The sequence below is a fragment of the Fistularia commersonii genome, chromosome 23, assembly GCF_037954325.1.
Source record: "Fistularia commersonii isolate RoL2024-O1a breed Wild chromosome 23, RoL_Fcom_v1.0, whole genome shotgun sequence".
Taxonomy (NCBI): domain Eukaryota; kingdom Metazoa; phylum Chordata; class Actinopteri; order Syngnathiformes; family Fistulariidae; genus Fistularia; species Fistularia commersonii.
The window spans coordinates 4,434,351-4,458,201 of NC_141306.1; the positions used below are offsets into that span (position 1 = coordinate 4,434,351).

The 23,851-nt window shown below is 43.3% G+C and overlaps 2 protein-coding genes across 4 annotated transcripts; one reads left to right on the forward strand and one right to left on the reverse strand.

Annotated features, from left to right (window-relative positions):
* The first annotated feature begins 1,948 nt into the window (after positions 1–1,948).
* Positions 1,949–11,364, forward strand: rgs9a (regulator of G protein signaling 9a). Its single transcript, XM_086171034.1, has 17 exons — positions 1,949–2,164; positions 4,321–4,417; positions 5,632–5,682; positions 5,769–5,875; positions 6,012–6,063; positions 6,343–6,401; positions 6,470–6,546; positions 6,995–7,076; positions 7,225–7,284; positions 8,016–8,045; positions 8,232–8,293; positions 8,714–8,827; positions 9,622–9,737; positions 9,873–9,960; positions 10,042–10,180; positions 10,274–10,356; positions 10,515–11,364. The coding sequence occupies exons 1-17, from the start codon at positions 2,096–2,098 to the stop codon at positions 10,669–10,671; spliced, it is 1,443 nt and encodes a 480-aa protein (XP_086027160.1). The 5' UTR covers positions 1,949–2,095; the 3' UTR covers positions 10,672–11,364.
* cog1 (component of oligomeric golgi complex 1) lies at positions 8,789–22,738 on the reverse strand. 3 transcript variants are annotated; one of them, XM_086171033.1, is made up of 16 exons: positions 22,389–22,738; positions 21,074–21,321; positions 20,813–20,994; positions 20,518–20,688; positions 19,916–20,072; positions 18,105–18,315; positions 17,676–18,021; positions 15,205–15,638; positions 14,942–15,088; positions 14,698–14,859; positions 14,433–14,557; positions 14,225–14,333; positions 14,039–14,148; positions 13,156–13,234; positions 13,044–13,068; positions 8,789–8,949 (listed from the first exon to the last, which is right to left on the reverse strand). In XM_086171033.1, exons 1-15 carry the CDS (start codon positions 22,695–22,697, stop codon positions 13,060–13,062), a joined length of 2,799 nt encoding a protein of 932 aa, XP_086027159.1. In that variant the 5' UTR covers positions 22,698–22,738; the 3' UTR covers positions 8,789–8,949; positions 13,044–13,059. The 3 variants fall into 3 exon arrangements, with proteins under 3 accessions (XP_086027159.1, XP_086027157.1, XP_086027158.1); XM_086171032.1 differs by lacking the exon at positions 8,789–8,949 and adding an exon at positions 12,534–12,644; XM_086171031.1 differs by lacking the exons at positions 8,789–8,949; positions 13,044–13,068 and adding an exon at positions 12,419–12,644 and having other exon boundaries at positions 22,389–22,734.
* Between the last annotated feature and the right edge of the window lie 1,113 nt (positions 22,739–23,851).

The following is a 23,851-nucleotide window of genomic DNA, read 5'->3' on the forward strand; positions in this document are numbered from 1 at the left end:
GAAAACACTAAAGGGAGCCCGTGATGATGAATACATGATTTCCTAGTACGCAAAAAGCATCCTATACGCCACCGTCTACGATGAATAAGGTTTAAATGACGTCCCCCTTTTTGTGAGAACGAAAAAGATAAAAACTTTTTTTTCACTGCACTTGAACGCCTCACGATTGAGAGGCGCACTGGCGGGTTGGCCGCTTCTTCTTCTTCTTCTTCTTCTTCTTCTTCTTCTTCTTCTTCTTCTTCTTCTAGGCATATTCTCTGGATTTTCCAGAATCACACCCACCAACTGCATCCACAAATCCCTTGTCCATTTAACCTATTTTCCTCCCCGTTGCTCTGAGGTTTTGCTCCTACATGTTGAAGCTCCTGACCTCCTGACCTCCCCTCCCTGCATCCTCAGCCCTCCATTTGGTTCCCTTTCCGTTTACACACATTGACTCCGACTCTTTACCTCTGCAGCTTCTCTTCCTGCACTTGATATGGATCACAATGTCATCTGCAAACGTCATCATCCATGACAACTTCAATCTGGCCTCATCTGTCGGCCCTGTCCGTCACCATAGCAACCAGGAAGGGGGTCAGGGTCAACCCTTGACCCCCTTCCCACCTCCACCTGTAAAGTCACCTCTGTTGTACTTTCTTGAATCACTCAAACGTACTTCTCCACCATATATGGGCTGACTGTGTTTACTTCTAAATTATGTGTGTGTGTTGGTGGGTGTGTGAGTGTGTGAGCTAGTGCTTGGGCGGGTCGCGCTGATCTCCGAGGATAAGTATCCCCAGAGGAAGAATTGACCACAATAAAAGTAAATATTTCAATTTTTGATTTATCATGCTATGATTTCATGGCATTCCTCATTTTCATTACTGCTATGTGAACCTGTAGGTGCGGCTTAGTAACAAAAGTCAAGTTTATTAATGACAAGAAGTACTGGAATTTCAGATTAGGAAGGATATCACAGCTATATGAATGTATTCTCCACCGTTTTCCACAAATATGGGGTGTGAAGCTGAAACATGTAACGTGAGTCTTCACACTCCATTTTAATCGAGTTACGATTTTAATCAAGTTTAGATAAGAGCTCCTACTTGGACCGACGGGTAACACTTTGACTTGATTTCTCACCAGAGGAGCGGTATCACGATGGCAAGCCGGGGCGGCGGTATCATTTTCCCTTGTCTTCTATAACGAAATGAATGTATGTCATCATCTCTGAATCTTTCGCAACCTCAGCAACTACTCTTTCCTCATGACCTGAAATCCTTGCAAAAAAACGAGACGCCCGAAATGTCCTTATTTTCCCCCCATGCTAATCTTTGTCCAGCTACGAGAGCCAGACTGCATTTTAAAGTACTCATCCGTTCATTTGCACTGTATTATTATCATTTTGTCAATTTATAGTCACCGTGGGATTGCGAGAAATATCTTCTCGAGTCCTCTGTATGTCCAGAACATGCAAAGAAATTGACAATAAACCTGACTTTGATTCATTTATTAGCAATACCGCCTATTCTGCGCTCAGTGTTGGTGGGGCGTACCTGAGTCCATTTCCGTTGCAAAAAATGTCATGCAACTTGAGTTACTTCAGACTTGTATTGTTTGAGCTCTTGTTGATATTGCACTCCAACTCATTTTGCCGCGGCCAAACTTTGCCAACAGAAAACAACATAGAATAAAAACAGATTTTACCGGGCCAAGCTGAATGCCTGCTGACTGTAATTCAATATTTTCCCCGGAGACGCAAATCCGGACGCAGAATTCATCCCCAGCTGATTTTCCCGGTGCAGGCCTCCACCCACAGCCGGATAAAACAGGCCTACGTCTCTGACACTGAAGGTAACAGGCTTTTCTCTGGTAAGTGCTCAGGATGAGAGGAAAGGCTTCCAGCAGCTGATTGGTAGAGAAATCAATCCTTCCCATCCTGTCTTCCAGACGTCCCCCTCCTCCCCTTCCATCCCCCACGGGAAGAGTGCGCTCTCCTTCTGCCGGGTGAAGACACTTCACTCTCAGCCTCTTTGCAAAGTGTTCTTGCAAAGTTTCTGCAGCGGGACGTTTATATTTTTATATCTGAGTTGGTTTTCATCTGTCAAGAGATATGACAATAAGAACAGCGCGTCCAGACCGGTTACAACATGTCCGGCCTCGTATGCACTGCCTCAAGAAGGTGGGTGGACATCGTTCTTACAGTTTTTATTTTCCGTTTTGGCAATTGAAAAGTGAATATGCATACATTTTTCATTTGACTATTTGTCTAAAAGTGCACTAAAATATTTGCAGTAAAAAAAATGTCAGAGTCCCCTCCTTTAAAGTTTTTTTTTTTTCAATTTTTCAGAATGCTGAAATAGTGTTATTGCTCTTAAGTGACATAATTTTTTTAGCCAACAGAAGCGAAGAGGCTTGTAATAGATCATTTCTAACTCCACCTCCACGCTAATTAACTGCAAAACAGTATTTAATTTTCTAACCTTACCAGATCTGGTCATCATGATATTGCCTTTAAATAGATTTATGTGTTAGTGTTTGGAAGTTTTTCCAGTCTATAAAATACTACAAACTAAAAAGGAGTAAAAAGAGGATATTATATATATCGTGACAAAAATCTGGCATGTGATCTCATGTTCCATTCCATCCATCGGTTATATATTTAGCGCAAAAGTACCGTTTCCCTTCTGGGGGGATAATAAAAACGAAATTATAAACTTGAAAGCTTGTCCAGTGTGCAGAAGTCTAGTTACACTTCCTCAAACCTTCACACAGCTAATTACAAGTTTGTGAAGAAGTTTATTCAGTTCTCTGTAGATTTTTTACAAAATGACTGCATCCAGATATAGAACAAGTTGTTGGATGGAGAGAATAAATGCATGTGGACAGGAATGCACCATATGAATATCGGATGCCGTTACAGCGTCAAGTTTCTACCAAATGCGCAAACTGAAGATATGATGAGCAAAAATTCAATGGCCGGAAGGTTTAAAGTCTGTGAATTAACCATTCACATCATTTAACATGTTTGAACATGACTGTATAACAAATAATTAGTTCAACAATGTAGGTGTAAGTAAGACGCCGAAGCAGAAGAAGAACCCTCCAAAATTCACAACAATCTACTTCCTGGCGTCTGTGCACGATGAATGAAAGCTTCTGCATCCTTGTCACCGATAACGTCCGAATGCGATGACCAGATGGCTCGCTGGAGTGCAAATCCAATGAAAAAAATATCATATATAAGTCACTGCGACTACTGTTGTCATATATAACTGACAAAAAAATTCTTCTTACTTATATGTTCAGGCTCCTGAAAGCCAAATACTGTGTTTTCTCCCAGCAGACAAATCTGGTTTTAAAAGGATTTCCGATGGGCATCAAGAACATCTGGAAGCCGAAGACGAATCCGATGCGGATTGAAACGATCTCTGTGTATCATACGAAATATTAGAAGGGGATCATTGAGAAATATCATGCAAGGCAGAACAAGCTCATTTCTTGTGCTTCCATCATAACCGGATAAATCAAGATGAAATATGCGGTCAAGTGGCCACTTGAAAACTTTCAAATACCATATGAGTGAGTGTGGAGAATGCATGCTCGGTCCTGCGTCCATTTCCCATCTTGCAAAAGCGCCATAACCGTTTTAGAATAATTCAGCCATCACTGCCGTCACATCAAGTGGTTTCTATTTGTCTGAATGAGAATTTATCCACGCCGCCTGTGCGATGTCAGACTGCGCAAAGGAGAGGTTGGTCTCGGTACAAGTGGGTGCAGGGGCTTGTTCTTCTGCTCTCGCCTCTCGGGCTAAAGGTTTCTCTGAAAGGTTGTGTCAGGATTTAAAGTGAATACAAATGTAAAAGTGCTCTCGAAAGCTGATAAATGGCTGGATCGTCGCATAGTTGCGCTCCGTGTGTATTTATCGTCGCTTTTCTACGTGCGTGCATCTTTGTGTTAACTCACGCTGCCCAATGGGATGACACTATGTCATCCTTTAACTCTGATTTTTAGCGATCCACAAATCATATTTTTCCTCGGTGTCCTGCCATTTTGAATCTCCCTGATTCAGTTATAGTTATAAATACACTGTTGGGAGTCAGACTATATTGATTTTTTTTTATTTGCTATATTTGATCCCCCGATGTCTGCATTGCGCTTGAAGATAAACATGAATGGTTTATGTTGGCTGGCTCTCGCTCTCGCTTCTTCAAAACGTTGAAAAACCTCGTCTTCGGGATAAAGCGCACTTCCCCTCTAAAACTGTGTGGGAGAGGCGCGTAGCAACATCTCTGCTCTTTGTGACACTCAACTGTGAGTCTCAACGCTTGTTCCCAGGTGGAGGCCACCATCGTGGAGATGCAGCACCCTAATAATGGCGTGAAAGGCACGGAGCAGAAACTCAACGTCACCACCATCCCGCATGTTATCGCCGGTGAGAATGACACACACGGATGTTGTGGATGACGCCAATTTATCAAGATATTTCAAGGAACAGTGTGAAAGATGGTCATCCGCTCCAATTTTAGGCCCTTTAATGTCATGACCATCGGTCTCCACAAAGGTACCGGGCAGCAGTTGTATGCCTGTTGCTGTTTTCGGTCAAATTTTGTTGTAACTGAATGTGACAAAAAAGTAATTTTTATTCTATTTCTATGAACCCCCTGCGGTGAGAACACTTTCCATCAATTGGCTCCGGTTTTTGCTGCTTCATGCAGCAGTGACAGATGTATTAAGAGGAAACAAAGATCACGCATGTTCTCAGAAAAATATTTCTAGCCTTAAGCTATAATTTTTTTAACAAAAAAGCCCCGCTCACTTGTTATTAGTTCATTTATTTCGTAAAGCCCCCATGACTCGATTTTTAAATGTAATTTCCGATCACTTCACGCGAATACCAAAGGTGCAGCTACGGCTTGCGCATTTTAATAAAATCTCTTGAGCGAAGACAGGCTGCCTGAGCCACCTAAGCTGATAACAGGGGCTAAAAAAGGAAGGCCACAATTGGATGAGATCTGGTCGGGGCCAAAGTGGCTTTTTAATCTGGTCAAAGAACTGCTGGGGGAAAGGTCAGCGTATCCAGATCCACAGCTTGGACTACGTGGAATGTGATGACGAGGAACGCAAACCTTCACAAAGCATCAGAAGCCGATGTTTTGACAGACGTGGTGCCGTTTTCATTCAATACCTGCTGTCAGTTGAATACTTTTCAGTTTCTCAGCATCCTTCAAATGTTAAGAGTCTTCCATCCCAAACACATCTGAAGCCCTGATTTAACACATATTTTTCCTGTACCTTATTTGTTTTGCTAATTGGCAAATCACTTTTTGCCCTCGAAATATATAAAAAAAAATGTTTTCGAAAATAAGGAAAATGGACGGCCAGCTTTATGGACCAATGGGCAACTACAGTGGAAGTGTGGAACAAGTCAAGGAGAAGCAGTTTTTTCTTGTAAAGTGAAATTTTGATTCGCTCTCATCCCGCTTTATTGCCGGTTCTGCTTCGGATCGCATAGATGCTCCTAAAAATGACTCTACCAGCCTCTGGTGGCCAGGCCAGGCAGGCCCGCCGCACTCCATCATACTGCGATCAAACCAACCTCACAGAATCTCTGCACTATTACACCTCTTTCCTTCCTTTCCCGCACAGGTAAAGACATCATTGCATGGACCGCCAACAAGCTGAAGATAACTCCGGAAGGTACGATCCATCGACCGTCCGTTTAAACATGTGTGTTCAAGTCCGATGACCCGCTCGTTGCTCGCTTCCTGCTGTTTGTCTCACAGAGGCGCAGGCCTTCGGCACCATGTTGGTCGCCTACGGCTACATTTACCCCCTGGAGAACCACAAGAAGCTGGTCATGTGCAACGACAACAGTCTGTACCGCTTCCAGGTAAAAAAAACAAAGAAAGATATATATGACAGGTGAACACGGAGCATTTGATCAGGTGTCGAGGTGTTCTTAAATAACCTTTGACCTCTGAACCAACATCACTAACACTAATTTCAAACTCCTCTTCGCCGTCTAGACGCCATACTTCTGGCCCACGCAGAACTGGGTTGCAGAGGACAGCGACTACGGTGGGTGCAGGGGCGTTTCGACAAAGCTATTAAGTTAAAAAAAAAAAAAAAAAAAAAATTTGATTTCATCGTATTTATTTCAAAAAATCTGGAATATCGAGTCGGTTCTAATGTAAAAAAAAATAATAATAAAAATCAGCCATTATTTAAACCATGAAATGTAATGAGCCCAGGTGCAGAAAAGATAGATATTTTCCATCCTTGCATCAAGAGGACATGACAATATCTTTGCATTTTTGAGATTTTTTTCAGCTGTTGACATCTGTTTTTGTGCCGCAGCCATTTACCTGGCGAAGAGGAACATCCGCAAGAAAGGCCAACTGGAGCCCTATGAGCAGGTGTGTGTTTTTGAACTCGAAAAGTTAGTGGCCAATTCTTCTTACTTTATCTTTTTTCTGATTGACAGGCACATTACAACCACCTACACAAGTGGCTGAACCACAAGTGGGACTTTATCGTGATGCAGGCCACTGAGCAGTTCAAGTAGGTGAAATCCCTTCCAGATAATCAAACATCTAGCCGTCCTTTCAGGAGCCGGTGTGCCAACTAATATTCATATTTGATCACTCAAATATGGACAGGCTTCAGTTATAATGTTCTTTATGGCCACGTTTGCATGTCATTTATTGAAATTGTTTGAAATAGAGAAACAGTAGAAAAGGTGACCCAACCTATTCATTTTATTTTTATTTAAATTCTAAGATAAGATAAGATAAGATAAGATAAGATAAGATAAGATAAGATAGTACTTTATTGATACCCATAAGGGAAATTCATTGTCACAGCGGCAACAGTAATGATTTAATATTAATATTACTTTAAAATGGAAGAGATATTGAAATTGTTGAATCATTTGCAGGAATTTTGTTTCTTAAGATAGATGTCTGCACGTGCGTATGTGTGTGTGTGTGTGTGTGTGTTTGTGTTTCAGGGCTGGAAGAGAAAGGAAGAAGCCGGACCGTGTGGTGTTCGACTGCCAGGAGAGAGCTTACTGGATAGTGAATAGGCCACCGGTCAGTTTTTTTTTTTCTTTCTTTTTACGTATTGATAAGATGTGACCTCCCTCCTGCCCTCTAAATGAACATATTTGAAGTCCATATTCAATATCAGGATCTCTAACCACTCGCATAGTCACATGATCGACCCTTTCTCCGTCTCCAGCGTCGCACTCACAGTGCAATGGATTTTGGTCCTGAGCGACTTATTGATCCCTCAGTTGAGGTAACAGGTCAGTACACACACACACACACACACACATTCACACACACGGGTAAATATCTTGCTGGACCCATATGATTGGTAACCTTAAGCTGGAAACCGGAATTCTTTCTACTTGTAAAAACTCGTACTGTCGTAAATTCGAACCCTCCCGGCAAAAACTTTGACCAAGGAAGAAATGTTGGCACTTTCCTTTTTGCAATTCCAAATAAAAAACCACAGGAATGTTTAGATGTGATTTCATCTCTTGTGTTTTCTCTCTTATCAAACAGATTTCTATCCACACACGGAGAAGAGAGTGAAGCAAAGTAGAAGTTATTGTTTTGATAAATAGCCCTTCTTGTGTTAGATCTGTGTGATGTTTTGTTTAGCCTGTATCCAGACCCTGCATGGAATGATGACAAGATACACTAAACATTGCATTATAATGAATTCATCACATTGCTTAAATGGATTAAACCTTTAATTCATGTTAATTTTCAATTCATTTTAATTCTAATTCCCGTGATATCGTTTTTTTCCTCTTTCATTTAATATCTACAACGATCTATTTTTTTCACATGAATTAAAATATTATGTCAGCATATAGAACAATAATTAGATTTACATTGAATGAAATGTAATCTTTTACGATTCAAATGTCATGTTTCCTGGATGGCCTGGGCCGTGACTGTAGTTTCTCGATTGCACGTAAAAACCAAGAAAAAATATCATGTTTCCTTTTTGTCTTTTAGAAAGTCACATTTGACGAGTACAGACGCAAGGTGAATATTTGTCCTTTTTTGTATTACTATGAATAATTTACTTACTGATATAGATACACACAGTGATGTATGTTTCAGCATTAAAACATACCCCTCAATTTTACAGTAATTATCATATTGTTTATGTATGATGGGGGTGTGTGTACTGTTTGTAAAATACATTTTTGTGCTCTTCTACTATCCTAGAACATTTTCTATCAACAAGCCATCATCAGGTCAAAGGTCAAATCCAGCGTGTCCCTCGGAGCGTAAGTTCATCTCGAGTCTCATTCATACGAATCATAGAAACAATGTCATCTTTCAGGTGAAAAAAAGGGTTTTGTCAATTATCATGATTATATTTATTATCATTATCATCACCATCATTTTCCATGTAATTATCATTATTATTATCATCATTAGCATTATTATGTTATTATGGAGCATTAGAGTGTCAACCATTTTGGTTTTAAAGAGGGCATTGCAAATTAGTATTTTCAGGGCATAAAAATAAACAACTTTCGATATGTATGAGACAACTTACAGGTGTTTGCTGGAGAAAAAAAAACACGAAACGTTCAGAGAACTAACCACAGTCTCAACTAACCTTCCGGATTATCAACGCTTTGTTTCTGTCTTTGCTGAACCAAATGCATTCCCGCGATCTCAGAACTGCTGTGTCTCCACAGACTGGTCAAGTACGTCACCAACTACAAGAACCATGACCCGTTCCTGGCACCCTGCTTACCCAGCAATCCGTGGCAAACAGACAACGACTCCTACTGGACTCTCAATATGAGACGGTGAGTCCCTCTTCAGTCTGATGAGGCGAAGTCACAAAGACATAGAATTATACCCGAGGGCGGGAAGAATCCCCAGCTTTCGCTCGCTGACGGCGGGGATGAGCTGCAACCTCCTCGCGACCCTGAGTGCAGGATAATGAATTAATGAATTAAACGCTAATGAATTAATATTGTTACCAAGAGTTTTCAATCATAACACACAAACCCCTGCCCCTTTGGCAGTGACATGCAGTCAGGGGAGGCAGGAGAGGCTGTGCCTCACTTGCCTGTCTTGGAGAGAAAAAATTGAAAAATGGAAAAAAAAAAAGGATTAAATGGTTCTATTGATCAGTGATTTGCACTATAAAGGTATTTTTCATTTAACTTCACCGGTTTTAGATTGTTTTTTTATTCAAAATGACTAGATTTAGTGTTCAAATACTGAGAAGAGACGTGATGTGAGGCCGCGGACTGTTGAGCCTCAACGTAGATTGTGCAATGACGGCTGACTACTGGACCGTATTACTGTCTGTCTGTATGTCGTTATTAAAATGTTTAAACACTTTTGCTATATAAACTGTATATTTCCAATGTACAGTGTTTTTTTGGGCAAAAACTGTATATATGTTACTAGTTTCTTGTGCTACGCAATCATGAGGCACATCGGGCAGTGCCTCACCTGCCACTGCACTGCCACTTGGTAGCAGTCCCTCCTCACAGTCTGATAGCGCTTCAGTCTGCTTTATGTGTGAAACGGTTTTTAACGAAGAAAATTATTTATTCAAGGTTTCCTGTTTGTTTTTTTTTTCCCCCAGAGTTGACGTTCCCACCAAGATGCGTGTCGAACGCTGGTCCTTCAGCTTGTTCGAACTGCTGAGCGACCTGAGAGGCCGAGATGACTTCAAGATCTTCCTCAAAAAGGAATTCAGCGGTACGAGAGTGTGTGTGTGTGTGTGCATGTGTGTGCGTTAAAGCGGGTTCTATACATCAACTGAACGGCATGGGAGACCAGTCATGTTCAAAGAAAAGGCAGCTGTAAATTTATTAATGTGATTTTTGCTTTCAGGGGAAAACTTGGCTTTCTGGGAGGCGGCGGAGGAACTGAAGTGGGGAACCGCGTCCTCCATGTCAGCAAAAGCCGAGTCCATCTTCAAGTAAGACCGATCGGTGAGACGCTTCAAGGTTTTTTTTCATCGTTTTGATACGGAACGGTAATATGAGGCGTCCTTCTGCAGGACCTTCTTGGCCCCGGGCGCCCCCCGCTGGATTAACATCGATGGCAGGACGATGGGCCTGACCGTGAAAGGTCTGGACCATCCTCATCGCTACGTGCTGGAGGCTGCGCAAACACACGTCTTCTTGCTGATGAAAAAGGTGATCCGGTTTACTAGGAGACGGACGCCGATGTCGACGCTGAGGTGAAAGCGAGTGTGAGGTTGAACACGGATGCTTTCGTTTGACACGCAGGACACTTTCTTCCGCTACCTCAAATCTCCGGTGTACAAGGACATCCAGAAGAAGGCGATGAACCCCGAGCCTCACAATTTCAGGTTTGTCTCTCTGGCATCTTTGACCCGCTTTCAGACCACGCAAGTGGAGAAAAATATAAGTTTGTTATATATCCGATGTTTTTCCACATAACCTCTCTGCGCCGCGGGTTAAATACTCCATCTACGGTTTCATAAATTCATATTTTCTTATCTCCCAGTCCAGCACAGCTGGAGCAAAACGCTCAGAACCGAAGCCCCGGCATCCATCCCATCCTCCTCTGGCAGCAGGAGGAGGCAGAGAAGGCTAAAGCCGCCGCCGCCAGCGCTCCCGTCGACGTCAAGGCCATGATGAGCAAAATAGACAGGAAGAAGTAGAACATCGCTGCATGTGTGTGTGTGTGTGTGTGTGTGTGTGTGTTTGCGCGTATGCATGTTTGCAGAGATTTTCCACATGGTGGAATTAGGTTGAAAATAATTTGGATCACAGAACAAACACATTATCCCTAATATTTCAGATTATTTATGCATCATAAAGATGTCCAATGGAAGTTGTGTATATAAAAAATGTTTTTTTTTTAAATTTAAAATTACAAGACTGTCTCAGAAAATGAGAATATTGTGATAAAGTTCTTTATCTTCTGTAATGCAATTACAAAAACAAAAATGTCAAACACTCTGGTTCATTACAAATCAACTGCAATATTGCAAGCTTTTGGTTATTTTAATATTGCTTATTGTGGCTTACATCTTAAGAAAACACCTATCTCAAAATATTAGAACATCATGAAAAAGTAATGTTTGTTTTTTTAATTGCATTACAAAAGATAAAGAACTTTATCACAATATTCCAATTTTCTAAGACAGTCCTGTAGAAAACCAATTAGCTTGAAGATAATCAGAGAATGCAGGGAAAACAGGTGTAGAATGTAAAATACTGCCATGATGTAAAATTCATTGTGTATTATAATGTATTATAAAAGTTTTACACATGTAAGCCATTGATCATCGATGAATTATAGGAGGCTCCTCTGCTTCTTATTGATATAGAAATAAGATAAATAAATCAAATGTGGTAATTTTTTCCTGGTTTTTCTCAAAGGAGCAGTAAATATCAGAAGGTAAAAGCTGACTGCGAGTCTAGTTTCTCCTGGGCTTCCTTCGAATCCATCACGACAACGCAAATAATAAAGAAATCAATGCCAACAAAGGACTTGGGAGATTTTGCTCGGACTGTGACGTCACTCAAACCGTTCAACAGCGCCAGATCCGTTTTTTTTTTTGTGGTTTGTATTGAAAAGAAAGGTTTTCAGAGATAATCCAGATTTAAGTTTTTCATAATTGTTTTAAAATTCAGGCTTACGGGTTCTATTGACAATCCAGTTGAGGGACTAACAGATCCAAATAGTTACAGCTTGCGTGATGTGTCGAAGGTGACAGTGAATGACAGGACCGGCATGGTTACAGTTTGGATTATAGTTATATTATTCATACCACTGTGCAGCCGGAGTTATTTGACATATATAAAAAAAAAATTAAAAAAATCAGTATGTGATTTTTTTTCCACTGCATTTGTATGTTGCCACCAAAAAGAACTTTATAGCGGGGTTGGGCAATTATTTTGGCTGGCGGGCCACATTTCTTAATTATTTTTATACGCAGGCTAACTAGGTATCATGTAAATCGAAAAAAAATGAACATTATAATTTAAATATTTACATTTTTTGGCGTTCATTAATGAATTAATCATTAATGATCGTATAAAATCGACATTATTTTATATGTAATCATACGTTCAAAATTAAACAAAAGGAAAAAAAAAAATCAAAATATTTAAATAATTTCTAAATTCAAATTTTGATTGAAAATACTTGAAAAAATATTGAATATTCAATATTGGTGAATATTGAAAAAATATTCAAAGAAAATAGTTTGGCGGGCCGGATAAAAAAAAGCAAAATGGGGCAAAAAATGCCCAGGTCTGCTTTATAGTTAAAAAAGAATCCCGTGCCAAAAAAAAACCAAACAACTTTAATTCCTCGATTATCACCACGGAGCAAAATAGTTAATCCTGTTATCTGTGTCTGCTGGTCAGCGCGCAGAAATCAATCGCACACCAGGCGGCTTTCCAATAACAAAATCATATTTACTATACATGTTTGTTACAAAGGTTCTGCAAAAGCAAATAAAAAGCGGTGAGAAGTAAAGCGTTATTTGGCCATTCCAGGCAGCCAGCTGAGTTTAAATAGAGACGGAGCGGCCGTGTCTTCTTCCTGATCCGCCAGCTGTCTGAAGAGGCTGCCGGGCCGGAAGCCGTCGTCGGCGAGCGCCGCGGGTAACGGAGGGGCCGGCTGGAGGGGAGGGAGAAGGAGAAAACACCGTGTCGCTCTTGGTTTTTCGGTAACTCAACCCCCGCCCGCCCTCGGACGGATTCTACGGGCGCTCTCCTACGGGAAAACCTTTCTAAAATGGGTCGGGATGTCACGACACGAGGGGTAAAAATAATTTCCAAAAAACTCTACGAGACTGAAGAGCCATCAGGAGCGGGAGAAGACGGCAGGGAGTTCTACGGTCGGAACCCAAAACACTCCAACAACCAAACCACAGCAGACGGAGATTAGTGAAAACACAGCTTAGCTTTTACCGGCGCGAGTCAATTTAATAACTAAAACGACGTGAAACAGTAGGGCTACTGACGACACACACACACACACACACACACACACACCAAGCCGTACTCATGAACTTGCCTGGGTCTCTTGCGAATCAAAAGGTCTGGGAAGGCAGAGGTTTGACAGGTACATTTTTACTCGAGTGTTCGGCCGGAAACAGGCTGAAAAGGCTCGGGCTGTTCTTACTCACCGGCTGAGGAGCGCTGGGGCTTTTGGCCGTCGACTTGGATTTCCGCACGTTGGACATGCTGAGGGGAAGCAGGCCGAACCTGCGGCGCACGACGGGTGGGGAGGCGGGTTAGCATATTGTTTCGGCGATTCAAACATTAAATCCGTGCGGAATCAGTCATTCGTTCGTTCGTATCCGCGCCGCTTATGGTGCGCTTTGCCTGTTTTTGTCTGGTGAAACTGGACAAAATGAAGGTATCTTATTTTAAAATGACCGACGCTGGACACACTCGGGTGTTTGCAACAAACGTAGACACCATTCGGGCTTTTCGGAACTGGCATGACTCAGCAAAATGACCACTTCGGATCAGATTTCCCTCAGACTTCCCTCCTTTATATTCAAACAAACACTTGCGTTACAAAAGAAACCAGAGCACATTGTTGCTTTTCTACAAAACATTTCTCTGTGAACTCTCAGAGGAGCCCAGGGTGTTTTTCGCATTTGGCCCTCAGATCGGGAGCGCGGCCAGAAACAGCCGGGACGGGATTTCGAATAAATTCACGGTAAGTCGGTCTACTTAAACGGGCCCTTTTTTTTTTCTTTTCCTATTATGCAAATATTCCTCTTCTACATTTGCCTTGTCACACCGGGGAATCAGGCTCGCGCCGTTGACCTCAAGGTCTGTCGGTGTTTTAACGCCTCGCCGCGAGGGATCCTCCCTGAACGTCCTTGGAAAAGCAGACGAGGAGCCGAGACCGTGCCGGAGATGGTTCCGCGATATCGAAGTTATCGCGCCTGACAAAAATGTGAGCCGAGCGCGCCGCCGCCCTCCCCCCGGAGGGACCTGCAGTGCGGAGAAAAACATTTCGGCTCGGAGGAGGAGAAACGCGAGGTCGTCTCTGACCTGATTTGACTGCTGGCCAGCGGGAGGATGTTGTACGGCTCCTGGGAGTTGGCGCCGCTGCTCCGCGAGGCGAACTGTTTCTCCGAGCCGGTCAGCAGTCCGAGCAGCACCTGAAAACCCGGGGTTCGCGTCAGAACGGGGGGGGGGGTTTAACCGTCCGAACAGGGTTAGGACGACGGCGGTTACCGATGTCCTCTGGGACAGGCGGCTGAGGTTGGCGTTCATCGGAGGTGTGAACACGTCCAGGTCGAATGGGTCGATGAAGCTCTCCAGCCAATCGCAGACCTCGGTGACCCTGGAAGAGACAGAAAAATAAAAACAATGAGCGGCGTAAACTGGATCGTTCTGAAGGAATCAGGTTTAAATAAAAAAGTGCTGACGTGAGGTTTGTTACCTGGGGTCCTGATGGGATCGTGAGCCCTTCCCCTGCTCCATTTTGCTGCTCAGCGTGGCGTTTAGGTACCGGAGGTCAAACAGTAACTGCAGGGCTCGGTTCTGAGTCATGGGGAAGACGCCTTCCTGGAGGACACAGAGAGTCAGACATTTTTTAAGAGGATGCTCATATTTTCCTCGCTCTTTTCTCAAGGGCTCTGAAACAGCCGCTTTCTCAAACATCGGTATATTTTTCTAAGCGCGGTGCTGGAGGTGGCGTCGGTTACCCTGCTGCGATCCTTCTCGGTGAGGGCTTGGAAGTGCTGCAGGGCCTGGAGCAGACACGCCTGGAGCAGCTCCTGCAGGGTGGGTCGCGGCAGAGCGTGACCCCCCACCCTGTTCACCTCCACGCACAGCTGGAACAGAAGCGACTGGACGAACCAGGACGGCTGCGGAGACGGCGAGGGCTTCCGTCAGACTTTCGATCGCGTGCGGAGACCGAAATGTTCCCGTTGGAGGCGACGGTCTGACCTGGACGGGGAGACGGATCTTGGACGTGACGCTGCTCCCGGATTCGGCCTCTTCTTGGATTTCCAGATCCTCCCAGTTGGTTGCGGTGGTTAAGATGGAACCGGCGGACTCGGCGTGCAGAGAAGCGGCAAACTCATCCAACAGCACCTGTGACACATCAGCGTCACAAAGCTTAAAATGGTCATGACCGTTGAATGCGATTTGCGCCATTATTTCTATGTCTGTCAAGCAGATAAGTGCAATTAGTCTGACAAGAGACTAACTTTGGAGAGTGCGGAGCTCCAGATGCGGTACGCCTCCATGCTGCAGGCCAGAAGTTCTCCCTTTAAGCCGTCCCACTTCGCCTGGGCGGGGCTGACCTCCGCGACCCGACCTTTGCCCAATTTCTTGCCCTGTCTCGGGTTTCCCTTGGCCAACGTTTCGCCCCCGCTCTGTTTTCCCAGGATGCAGTGCTTTAGGTTGGGACAGAGTTCACCCACCGACTGGCAGAGCCGGGCCATGAAGAGGACCGAACCCAGGCGGGCCGGGCCGGGGTCCGGCGACGCGGCGGCCAGCTCCGAGCGGATGGCGGACAGGATGTGGCGAACGCAGGCTACGCAGCCGTCGCGCAACGCCTCCTCCACTGCAGCAGAGTCTGTGTAACGGTTGAACGAGGGCGAGCCCTCGGGGGGTCCCGGGACTGAAACTGATACCGGGTCTGACCCCGATGGGGAGAGAAGGAAGGGAGGGGTGTCACTACTCATATTTAGCATACAGCATATATACAGTATATATATATATACTGCTCAAAAAAATAAAGGGAACACTTGAACAACACAATGTAACTCCAAGTCAATCACACTTCTGTGAAATCATAGTGTCCACTCAGGAAGCAACACAGATTCATTTTGACTTGTTTTAAGGACATTAAATCAAAGTTGGATCAGCCTGGAGTTTGTTTTTACACTTTAATTTTGAGTGTGATTCCTAATCCAGACCTCCATGTGTTGATACAATTGATTTCCATTGATCATTTTTGTGTGATTTTGTTGTCAGCACATTCAACTGTGTAAAGAGCAAAGTATTTCATAAGAATGTTTCATTCATTTAGATCTAGGATGTGTTTTTTAAGTGTTCCCTTTATTTTTTTGAGCAGTGTATATATACATATATATATATATATATATATATATGTATATATATATATATATATAGCATATTTAGATGCATTGGTCAATAATTTTTAAATTATAATCTACTTACATGCATCCCTGACTGTATATACAAAGCACACATTTCAAATAAATATAAAGATGGAAAGCAGATCTGTAAACCAGGACTATAATATAACTATCAAAAGACACAAAAATTGCGATGTTGGTCCGTTGGTGTGGTTTGCGTTTCTTTTTTGCAATGAAATAGCTACATGTTGTTAGAATAGAAAAGAATATGCCTTTATGCGACATACGGTGTGGAAATGTCAATAATGATAATAATAATAATAAATAATATCGACATTTTTGAAACTGTACAAATATATAAACTCTAAATAATAAATTGTGAGGTACTGGGGTAGGAAGTCAGTGTATGTTTTGGCTTTTCCGTTTGAGTATGTTAGGTAATGTACATGTGAAAAAAAAAGTAAAATGTGAATTTTGTAAAATGATTGAATGTGTTTGAGATAAAAAATCTAAATATATATGTAAATAGGCAGAACAGACAATGAATGAATGTTTTTGAGGTCATTGTGTCCTATGGCTGCATTTTCTTGTTTGTACAGCACATTGATGAAAAGTACTCTATTTATTATTATTATAAAAAAATATTTAATTGAGGCTCCATCAGTGGCTGTGGGACAAAATACTGAAAGTTCTGTGATTCTAATGGAGAGTTCCTCATTTTTGCATTAGAAAGTGGCAAATGAATCACAAAAACAAACACTTACTGGCAAATAAGTTATATATATATATTATCATAATAACAACACACAGACCCCAATTATCAAGTAAGTTATATAGTTGGCTATTTGTTACCAATGTCATGCAATTTGATGACAAATCTAAATAAATATAATCATAGTAAAGACAGTTTTCCTACCTACAGCTTTTAATGATCCTTCATTATTTAGACTCTTTAAAAATCTAAGGTGTAAAGAATTGGCATTATAGTGACCCATCATAACTACACTGCTCAAAAAAATAAAGGGAACACTTAAAAAACACATCCTAGATCTAAATGACTGAAACATTCTTATGAAATACTTTACTCTTTACACAGTTGAATGTGCTGACAACAAAATCACACAAAAATGATCAATGGAAATCAATTGTATCAACCCATGGAGGTCTGGATAAGAATCACACTCAAAATTAAAGTGTAAAAACAAACTCCAGGCTGATCCAACTTTGATGTAACGTCCTTAAAACAAGTCAAAATGAATCTGTGTTGCTTCCTGAGTGGACGCTATGATTTCACAGAAGTGTGATTGCCTTGGAGTTACATTGTGTTGTTCAAGTATTCCCTTTATTTTTTTGAGCAGTATAGTTTCATAGATGCTTCAGGATTATATTTATTTATAGAAGTTAAAAAAAAACAACAAAGAAGAACACTGAATAAAAAAAAAGGGGGGGGGGGATTCTTATGTGAAAAATGAGAAAATATTAAATATAAATGAAACTCAATGACACGTCGTGTGTTGTGACACGGCGGAACGGATCCCGGTCCGCGCTGGGACGGATGTCCGAGGGAGTCCTACCTGTCACCTGAGTGGGAAGGTAGTGTTGGAGATCTTCCAGCCGAGCCTTCAGCTTGGCATCCATGGAGGAGCAGAAGTTCTGGACGCAAGGCGTGAGTGCCTGGGTCTTCATGGCTAAGCCGCTCCTCTGCTGCTGCTGCCCCCGCTGGCCGATGCTGACCCACCCCGCGTCGCCCAGCAAGTCCCCGGGCGACTCCGACCACAAGTAGGAGGCGACGTCTATCTCAAACTGGGCGCCGCGGCCGGGAGACGGATGCGTCGCCTGTCCCTCCAGTTCCCTCACGGCCGATGTCAGGAGCTGCTCGGAAGTGGCCGAGATACCCTCGGTGTCTTCTTTGGTGATGGCCTGTCGCCGCGGAGAGAAGGCGGTTACGACGCGAGCGCGTTTGAACGCGGAGGTTTCGCTTCTGAAACTCGGACACAACCCACCTGCAGGCGCTGGAGGAAGAGCTGTTGGAGGAAGTCGTCCCAAATGGCCAGAGGACGGTCCAGCAGACGCTGGCAGACTGCGTTCCAGTGCTGGTTGATGAAGTCGGTGGACAGCAGGTCCCACACGGCGTCTCTGATGGCGGCCAGGCCCTTCAGGCTCTTCACATAAACCAGGAGGCTGCTGACACCGCGGCAGATGTCTTCCTTGCACCTACGGGGACGCCGCCGATGAAACAAAGGTGAAATGATAATCACTGACAGATCTGAAACACTCATCATTTCTAAGTTATTTCGTTATATGCAGGACCGTCTCGGAAAATTAGAATACAGCGATCCCTCGCTATAACGCGGTTTACTTTTCACGGTTTTGCTACTTCACGGATTTGCAATCGTGCATTGTGTTCTGCATTCTGATTGGCTAAAAAGTCACTCCGCTTCTTCTCTACCTGTGCGTCAATAACGTTGCAGTTTAATATGTACACGTACGTAAAACAGCTTGTCAAATTTACATGACGTACGTGCAAATTCTCTTTCGAGTTTCTCTTAAACCCATAATGTTAACAAAACGCTCTGGACAGACAAAAGGGCCCAAAAGGCAGCGGAAGATGCATCTATCGCAGATAAAGTTAAACTTCTGGACATGCTAAGGGAAGGTAAAAGCTATGCGGCTGTCGGTCGGCATTACGGAATTAATGAATCTTCCGTTCGTTCCATAAAGAAGGAAGAAAAAAACATAAGGACGACAGCAGCAATGTATAATAGAGTATTTAATTGTATAATAATTGCAAAAAAAAAATAAAGGTTTCTACTTCATGGATTTTGCCTATCCCGGGTTCTTTTTGGAGCGTAACCCCCGCGAAAAACAAGGGTATACTGTATTGTGATAAAGTTCTTTATCTTCTGCAATGCAATTAAAAAAAACAAAATTTACTTTTTCATGATATTCTAATATTTTGAGATAAGATTTTTGAGTTTTCTTAAGATGTAAGACATAATCAGCAATATTAAAATAATAAAAGGCTTGCAATATTTCAGTTGATTTGTAATGAATCCAGAATGTATGGCATTTTTGCTTTTGTCATGGCATTACAGAAGATAAAGAACTTTATCACAATATTCAAATTTTCTGAGACAGTCCTGTAGAGTTATTTCAATTCTAGATCGAGACGACGATCGAGACACTGGATTGTTGTGTTTAAATCAATGCGAGTGTGATTCTGCATGAAAGAATCATCTTTTTGGGGAAAGGAGGTTAGAATATAACAACAACACAAAGCAATGAGTGTTCTTACGGGAAAATATTTGATTTTCTAAAAGACTAAATTCAACAAACTAGCCCGTAAATTTCAGCAAAAATAATTGATAAAGTAGAATCAGTTCTTGCACTTAAGCTCCTGAAAATGATTTCATTAGTAACCTGCCCCAGACTGGGTTCGGCCTACAGCATCCATTTCCATGGCAACGCCTGAGGGTATTTCTCTAAGCTGCTCGGCTTGTTTTGTGACTCAGGCTCCAGGAGGCAGTTTGAGGGTGTCTCAACCAATAGTTTGATTACAGTGGGAGTTTGAAGGTTTGATGCCGTTTGACATTTCAAACGCTTTTTGCAACGTCTCGCCTGAAATTGCAGTAGGTTTTTAGAAACGTGTCTTGTGCGTCAAAAGGATTTTCAGTATGATCTGAGACAAACTGTGCGTCTGTGGGGTTCCCAGTGCCGCCCATCCCCCCCCACCTTCCTGAGCGATAATGCACTTTAAATACTCTCTGAGGGGATTCACAAAATGACGGGAGGCTGTGAGATTTTATGAGCTCACGTGTCGATCCACTGCAGCAAGGTGTCTCTCAGCTGCTCCCTCTGGATTGGCTGCGCCAAGGTTCGCAGGGCGGGCTGAAACTCTGTGATGGACTGGGGCAGGTGTTTAAACCAGCTACCTGTGCTCGCATCTTCCTGCAGCACCCTCTTGCCTTTAGCTGTGTAGACACAAACATTCGAACTGTATCGTTTCAGACAGAGTGGTGCAAACGCTCCCGTCCAAATTTCATTATTCCTTCATTATCAGAATAATCTCTACATTGTTCTCAGTCCCAGTATGTCACCTCTGCATTGAGGCATTGTATAAGTTCTGCCTGTGCATTTGTGTGTATTTAACACATGCACAGTGCAGTGGCTGATTCTCAAGTGTTGAGATCCTTTCAACGGATCAATAAAGTGCTGAACTGAGGCATCTTGAGGAAATCAAGAGAATAATTTGTATTCTAAAGAGCACACAAGCATATGTTTTGTGCTCAAATAAGTTTAAAAAAAAGTAGATGTTTGATGCCTTCTTTTAATTTCTTCAGCAACCTCTCTCATCCCTAACTGTCAATGTACTGATGAAATGGATCCACCTCTGATGACAAAGCGGTCATGGATTACCTGTCGTCGAGGTCACGTTCTCCAGGATAGAGAAAAGCATCCCACAACTCAGGGTTGCCTCCCCTGGCCTCTGGCTTCCCTCTGGGGGAAGATAGAAGACGGCGTAGGCCTGGAACAGAGTGGTGACCAGCAGTTCAACCAGGCTGCACACCTGGGCTTTTATTCCAGCGCCTAGACAAAACACAAACTCGTGTCACTCAACAGCCTCTCTTCCCTCGCAAACATAAACAATCATTTCTGCTCCGCAGTAAAACCTGGAAACCTTTTACCGAGCAAGACGAGCAAGGCGACGTACCGTGCTGCGGTTGGTTGAGCAGCTGATGAATGGAAGCTTTCCGGGCTAACAGGAAGTCTGCCAGGGCCTGGCGGGGCGAGCTGTCCTCCAGGAGCATGGTGGACACCAGAGCTTCGGCGATGGCCTGGTCTGACACGGCACGACCCCGTAACAGAGACCTGCTGTCCAGGAGGATGGTAGACCTGGATACCAGAAGGAATCAATGTTGTTGTTTTTAATCTTTTTTTTTTTTTCAAAACACACAGGCAAAAGTTATGCTACCTGAAGTGTCCAGTGGTGGCAACCTGCCGGACGAGGATAGGAAACCGGGCCAGGACCGGGCTGTAGTGGCCCCCGGTAGCGGCCTCAAGCTGCAGCAGGTTGTGTAGGTGACAACACAGCAGATAGAGCTGGGTGGCATGGAGGTACTGCGACGCCTCCATGGCGCTCCAGATGCGTTCTGGGATCTCCAGGAGCAGCTTGATCTGAGATGCCATGGTGTAGAACTTGTCCTGCCACAGCCTCTCGTTCTGACACAGAATAAATAACACGTTGTACTTTGAGACCACGGTGGAAAGGAGGACGCTTAAGAAACTGTCATCCATCACGCACCACCCCCTCCGGCTCACACTGGATAGACAGCGAAGCAGCTTCTCCTGCAGGCTGTTATAGCTCTGCTGTCAAACAGAAAAATGCAGGAAATCTTTCCTACCTCATGCTATAACCCTATACAATGACTTGCTCTAATCAGTTACTGCACTACTTCACATTACCATATTGTTCATTTTTTATTCCTGAATATTGCTAAATAAAGACTAATTAAATTTTTTAGATTATACTTTGTATTTTAACACTTAAGAGTTTACGTTTTAAAATGTATTGATTTATTTATTTTAACTTTTATTTTTAGCAAGCTTGTCACTGTCCTGTCCTTGTATGGCTCCCTGCAGACGCTGCTAAACAATTTCCAAAGCATGGGATCATTAAAGTAAATCTCATCATCTCATACTTTTAGATTTTTTATGGAGTTCATTTTTGTTTATTGACAAAGAGATGTGGACAGGTTGAACGTTGCTGTAATATCATGATGTATTATAAATTGGGAGTTGCCCTCAGACACTGATCATTGGATTACTTCGAAACTGGTCTCCAGAAACTAATGGTATTATTTGCTGTTAAAATGTGCATCTAAAGCAAATATTCTCTACCTTCTTCATGTTCTGAACTCCTTCAGCTTAAGCTGTCAACAGAAGTTATTTTGTTGGGTATTATCCTCGTATTAGTTGACATGAATGCATCAAGGTTTTGTCATTAGCTGAGCAAGTTGCAACGACAGAGGGACTGACGTGTAATGTTCACGTTAACCAAGTCTGTCGTGTGTAAGACAATCTATTGACACGCAGGTTTGGGAATAATGAGATCCACGCCGATTTAATTGGCGTTTCATTCTGAGAGACAAAGTAGCTTCATCGATATTCTAATGTGCCGTCAGGTTTTCAAATGATACGTTTAAATTAACATGTACTAATTTCAAGCGGAGTTCTGTTAGTTGATTAGCAGAAGGTTCCCAGTTGACCAGGCTTCACCGAGCGTTCACCTTCGAGTCGCGGTCGTTCCCGCCGGCCCTGCCGTGCTTCAAGCCGAGGCAGTACCGGTGCATGTCCTGCACGGACTGGACGACGCTCCCCGAGCACTGTCGCATCTCCCCGATGGTGTCGGCGGCGTCGATCAGGTCCCGGTACCGCTCCCCGACCATCTGCCGCAGCTCCTCCTTCTTCTGTTCGATCTCTCCACGAACCCTACGCTCGATGCGGCGGATCTCTTCCGTGTTGTGGCGCTCGAACAGGACCGCCGGGTCCTTGATCTCCGAGAACCGGAGAGACTGAGCCGGATCCTCTGCCATCATCGCTCCCCTCCGAGCAACTTTAGCTGGAACTCCAACCCGGAAGACCGGGGGAGGGCAACTTCCTCCTTCCACGTAAGCAAGGCAAAACATTGTGACGAAACTGAATTACCGGTGTTTGATTGGCTCTAAGAACTGTCTGTCAACAGTAAGCAGGAACTGCTAAGCCAATCAATGACTTTGGAAACGAATGGGTTTCCCTCAAAATAATAATAATAATAATAGAATACAATACTTCTTCATCGTCTTCTGTCGGTTTTTCCCTTCAGGGGTCGCCACATGGAATCAACTTTCTCCATCTAACCCTATTCTCTATATCCTCCTCTCTCACACCAACTACCTTCATATCCTCTCTCACCACATCCATAAATCTTCTCTTTGGTCTTCCTCTAGACCTCCTGCCTGGCAGCTCCAATTCCAGTATCCGTCTACTAATATACTCTCTATCCCTCCTCTGTACATGACCGAACCATCTCAGTCTGGCTTCTCTGACCTTCTCTCCAAAACATCTAACATATGCTGTTCCTCTGATAGACTCATTCCTGATCCTATCCATCCTGGTCACTCCCAAAGAGAATCTCAACATCTTCATCTCTGCAACCTCTAGTTCTGCCTCCTGTCTTTTGGTCATTGTAACAGTTTCTAGTCCATACATCATTGCTGGTCTCACCACTGTCTTGTACACCTTTCCTTTCATTCTGGCTGATAGTCTTCTATCACATAGTACCCCTGACACTTTTCTCCACCCATTCCAACCGGCTTTGACCCATCTCTTCACCTCTTTTCCACACTCTCCGTTGCTCTGGACTGTTGACCCTAAGTACCTGAAGTCCTCCAGCTTCTTGATCTTCACTCCCTGTAGCCTCACCGTTCCACCCGAATTCCTCTTATTCACACACATACATTCTGTCTTGCTGTGACTAACTTTCATTCCTCTCCTTTCCAGAGCATACCTCCACCTCTCAAGATTTTCCTCTACCTGTTGTCTGCTCTCACTACAGATCACAATGTCATCCGCAATCATCATGGTCCATGGGGATTCCTGTCTAACCTCATCTGTCAGCCTGTCCATCACCATTGCAAACAAGAAGGGGCTCAGAGCTGATCCCTGATGGAGTCCCACCTCCACCTTGAACTTCTCTGTTACCCCTACAGCA

Coding starts and splice junctions, on each gene's coding strand:
- rgs9a (XM_086171034.1), top strand. CDS start 2,096: ATGACAATAAGAACAGCGCGTCCAGACCGGTTACAACATGTCCGGCCT. Junction 5,683..5,768: donor GCTGAAGATAACTCCGGAAG/GTACGATCCATC, acceptor TTTGTCTCACAG/AGGCGCAGGCCTTCGGCACC. Junction 8,828..9,621: donor TGGACTCTCAATATGAGACG/GTGAGTCCCTCT, acceptor TTTTTCCCCCAG/AGTTGACGTTCCCACCAAGA.
- cog1 (XM_086171031.1), bottom strand. CDS start 22,697: ATGATGGCAGAGGATCCGGCTCAGTCTCTCCGGTTCTCGGAGATCAAG. Junction 14,558..14,697: donor CCGAGAAGGATCGCAGCAGG/GTAACCGACGCC, acceptor TGTGTCCTCCAG/GAAGGCGTCTTCCCCATGAC. Junction 14,334..14,432: donor CGATCCCATCAGGACCCCAG/GTAACAAACCTC, acceptor TGTCTCTTCCAG/GGTCACCGAGGTCTGCGATT.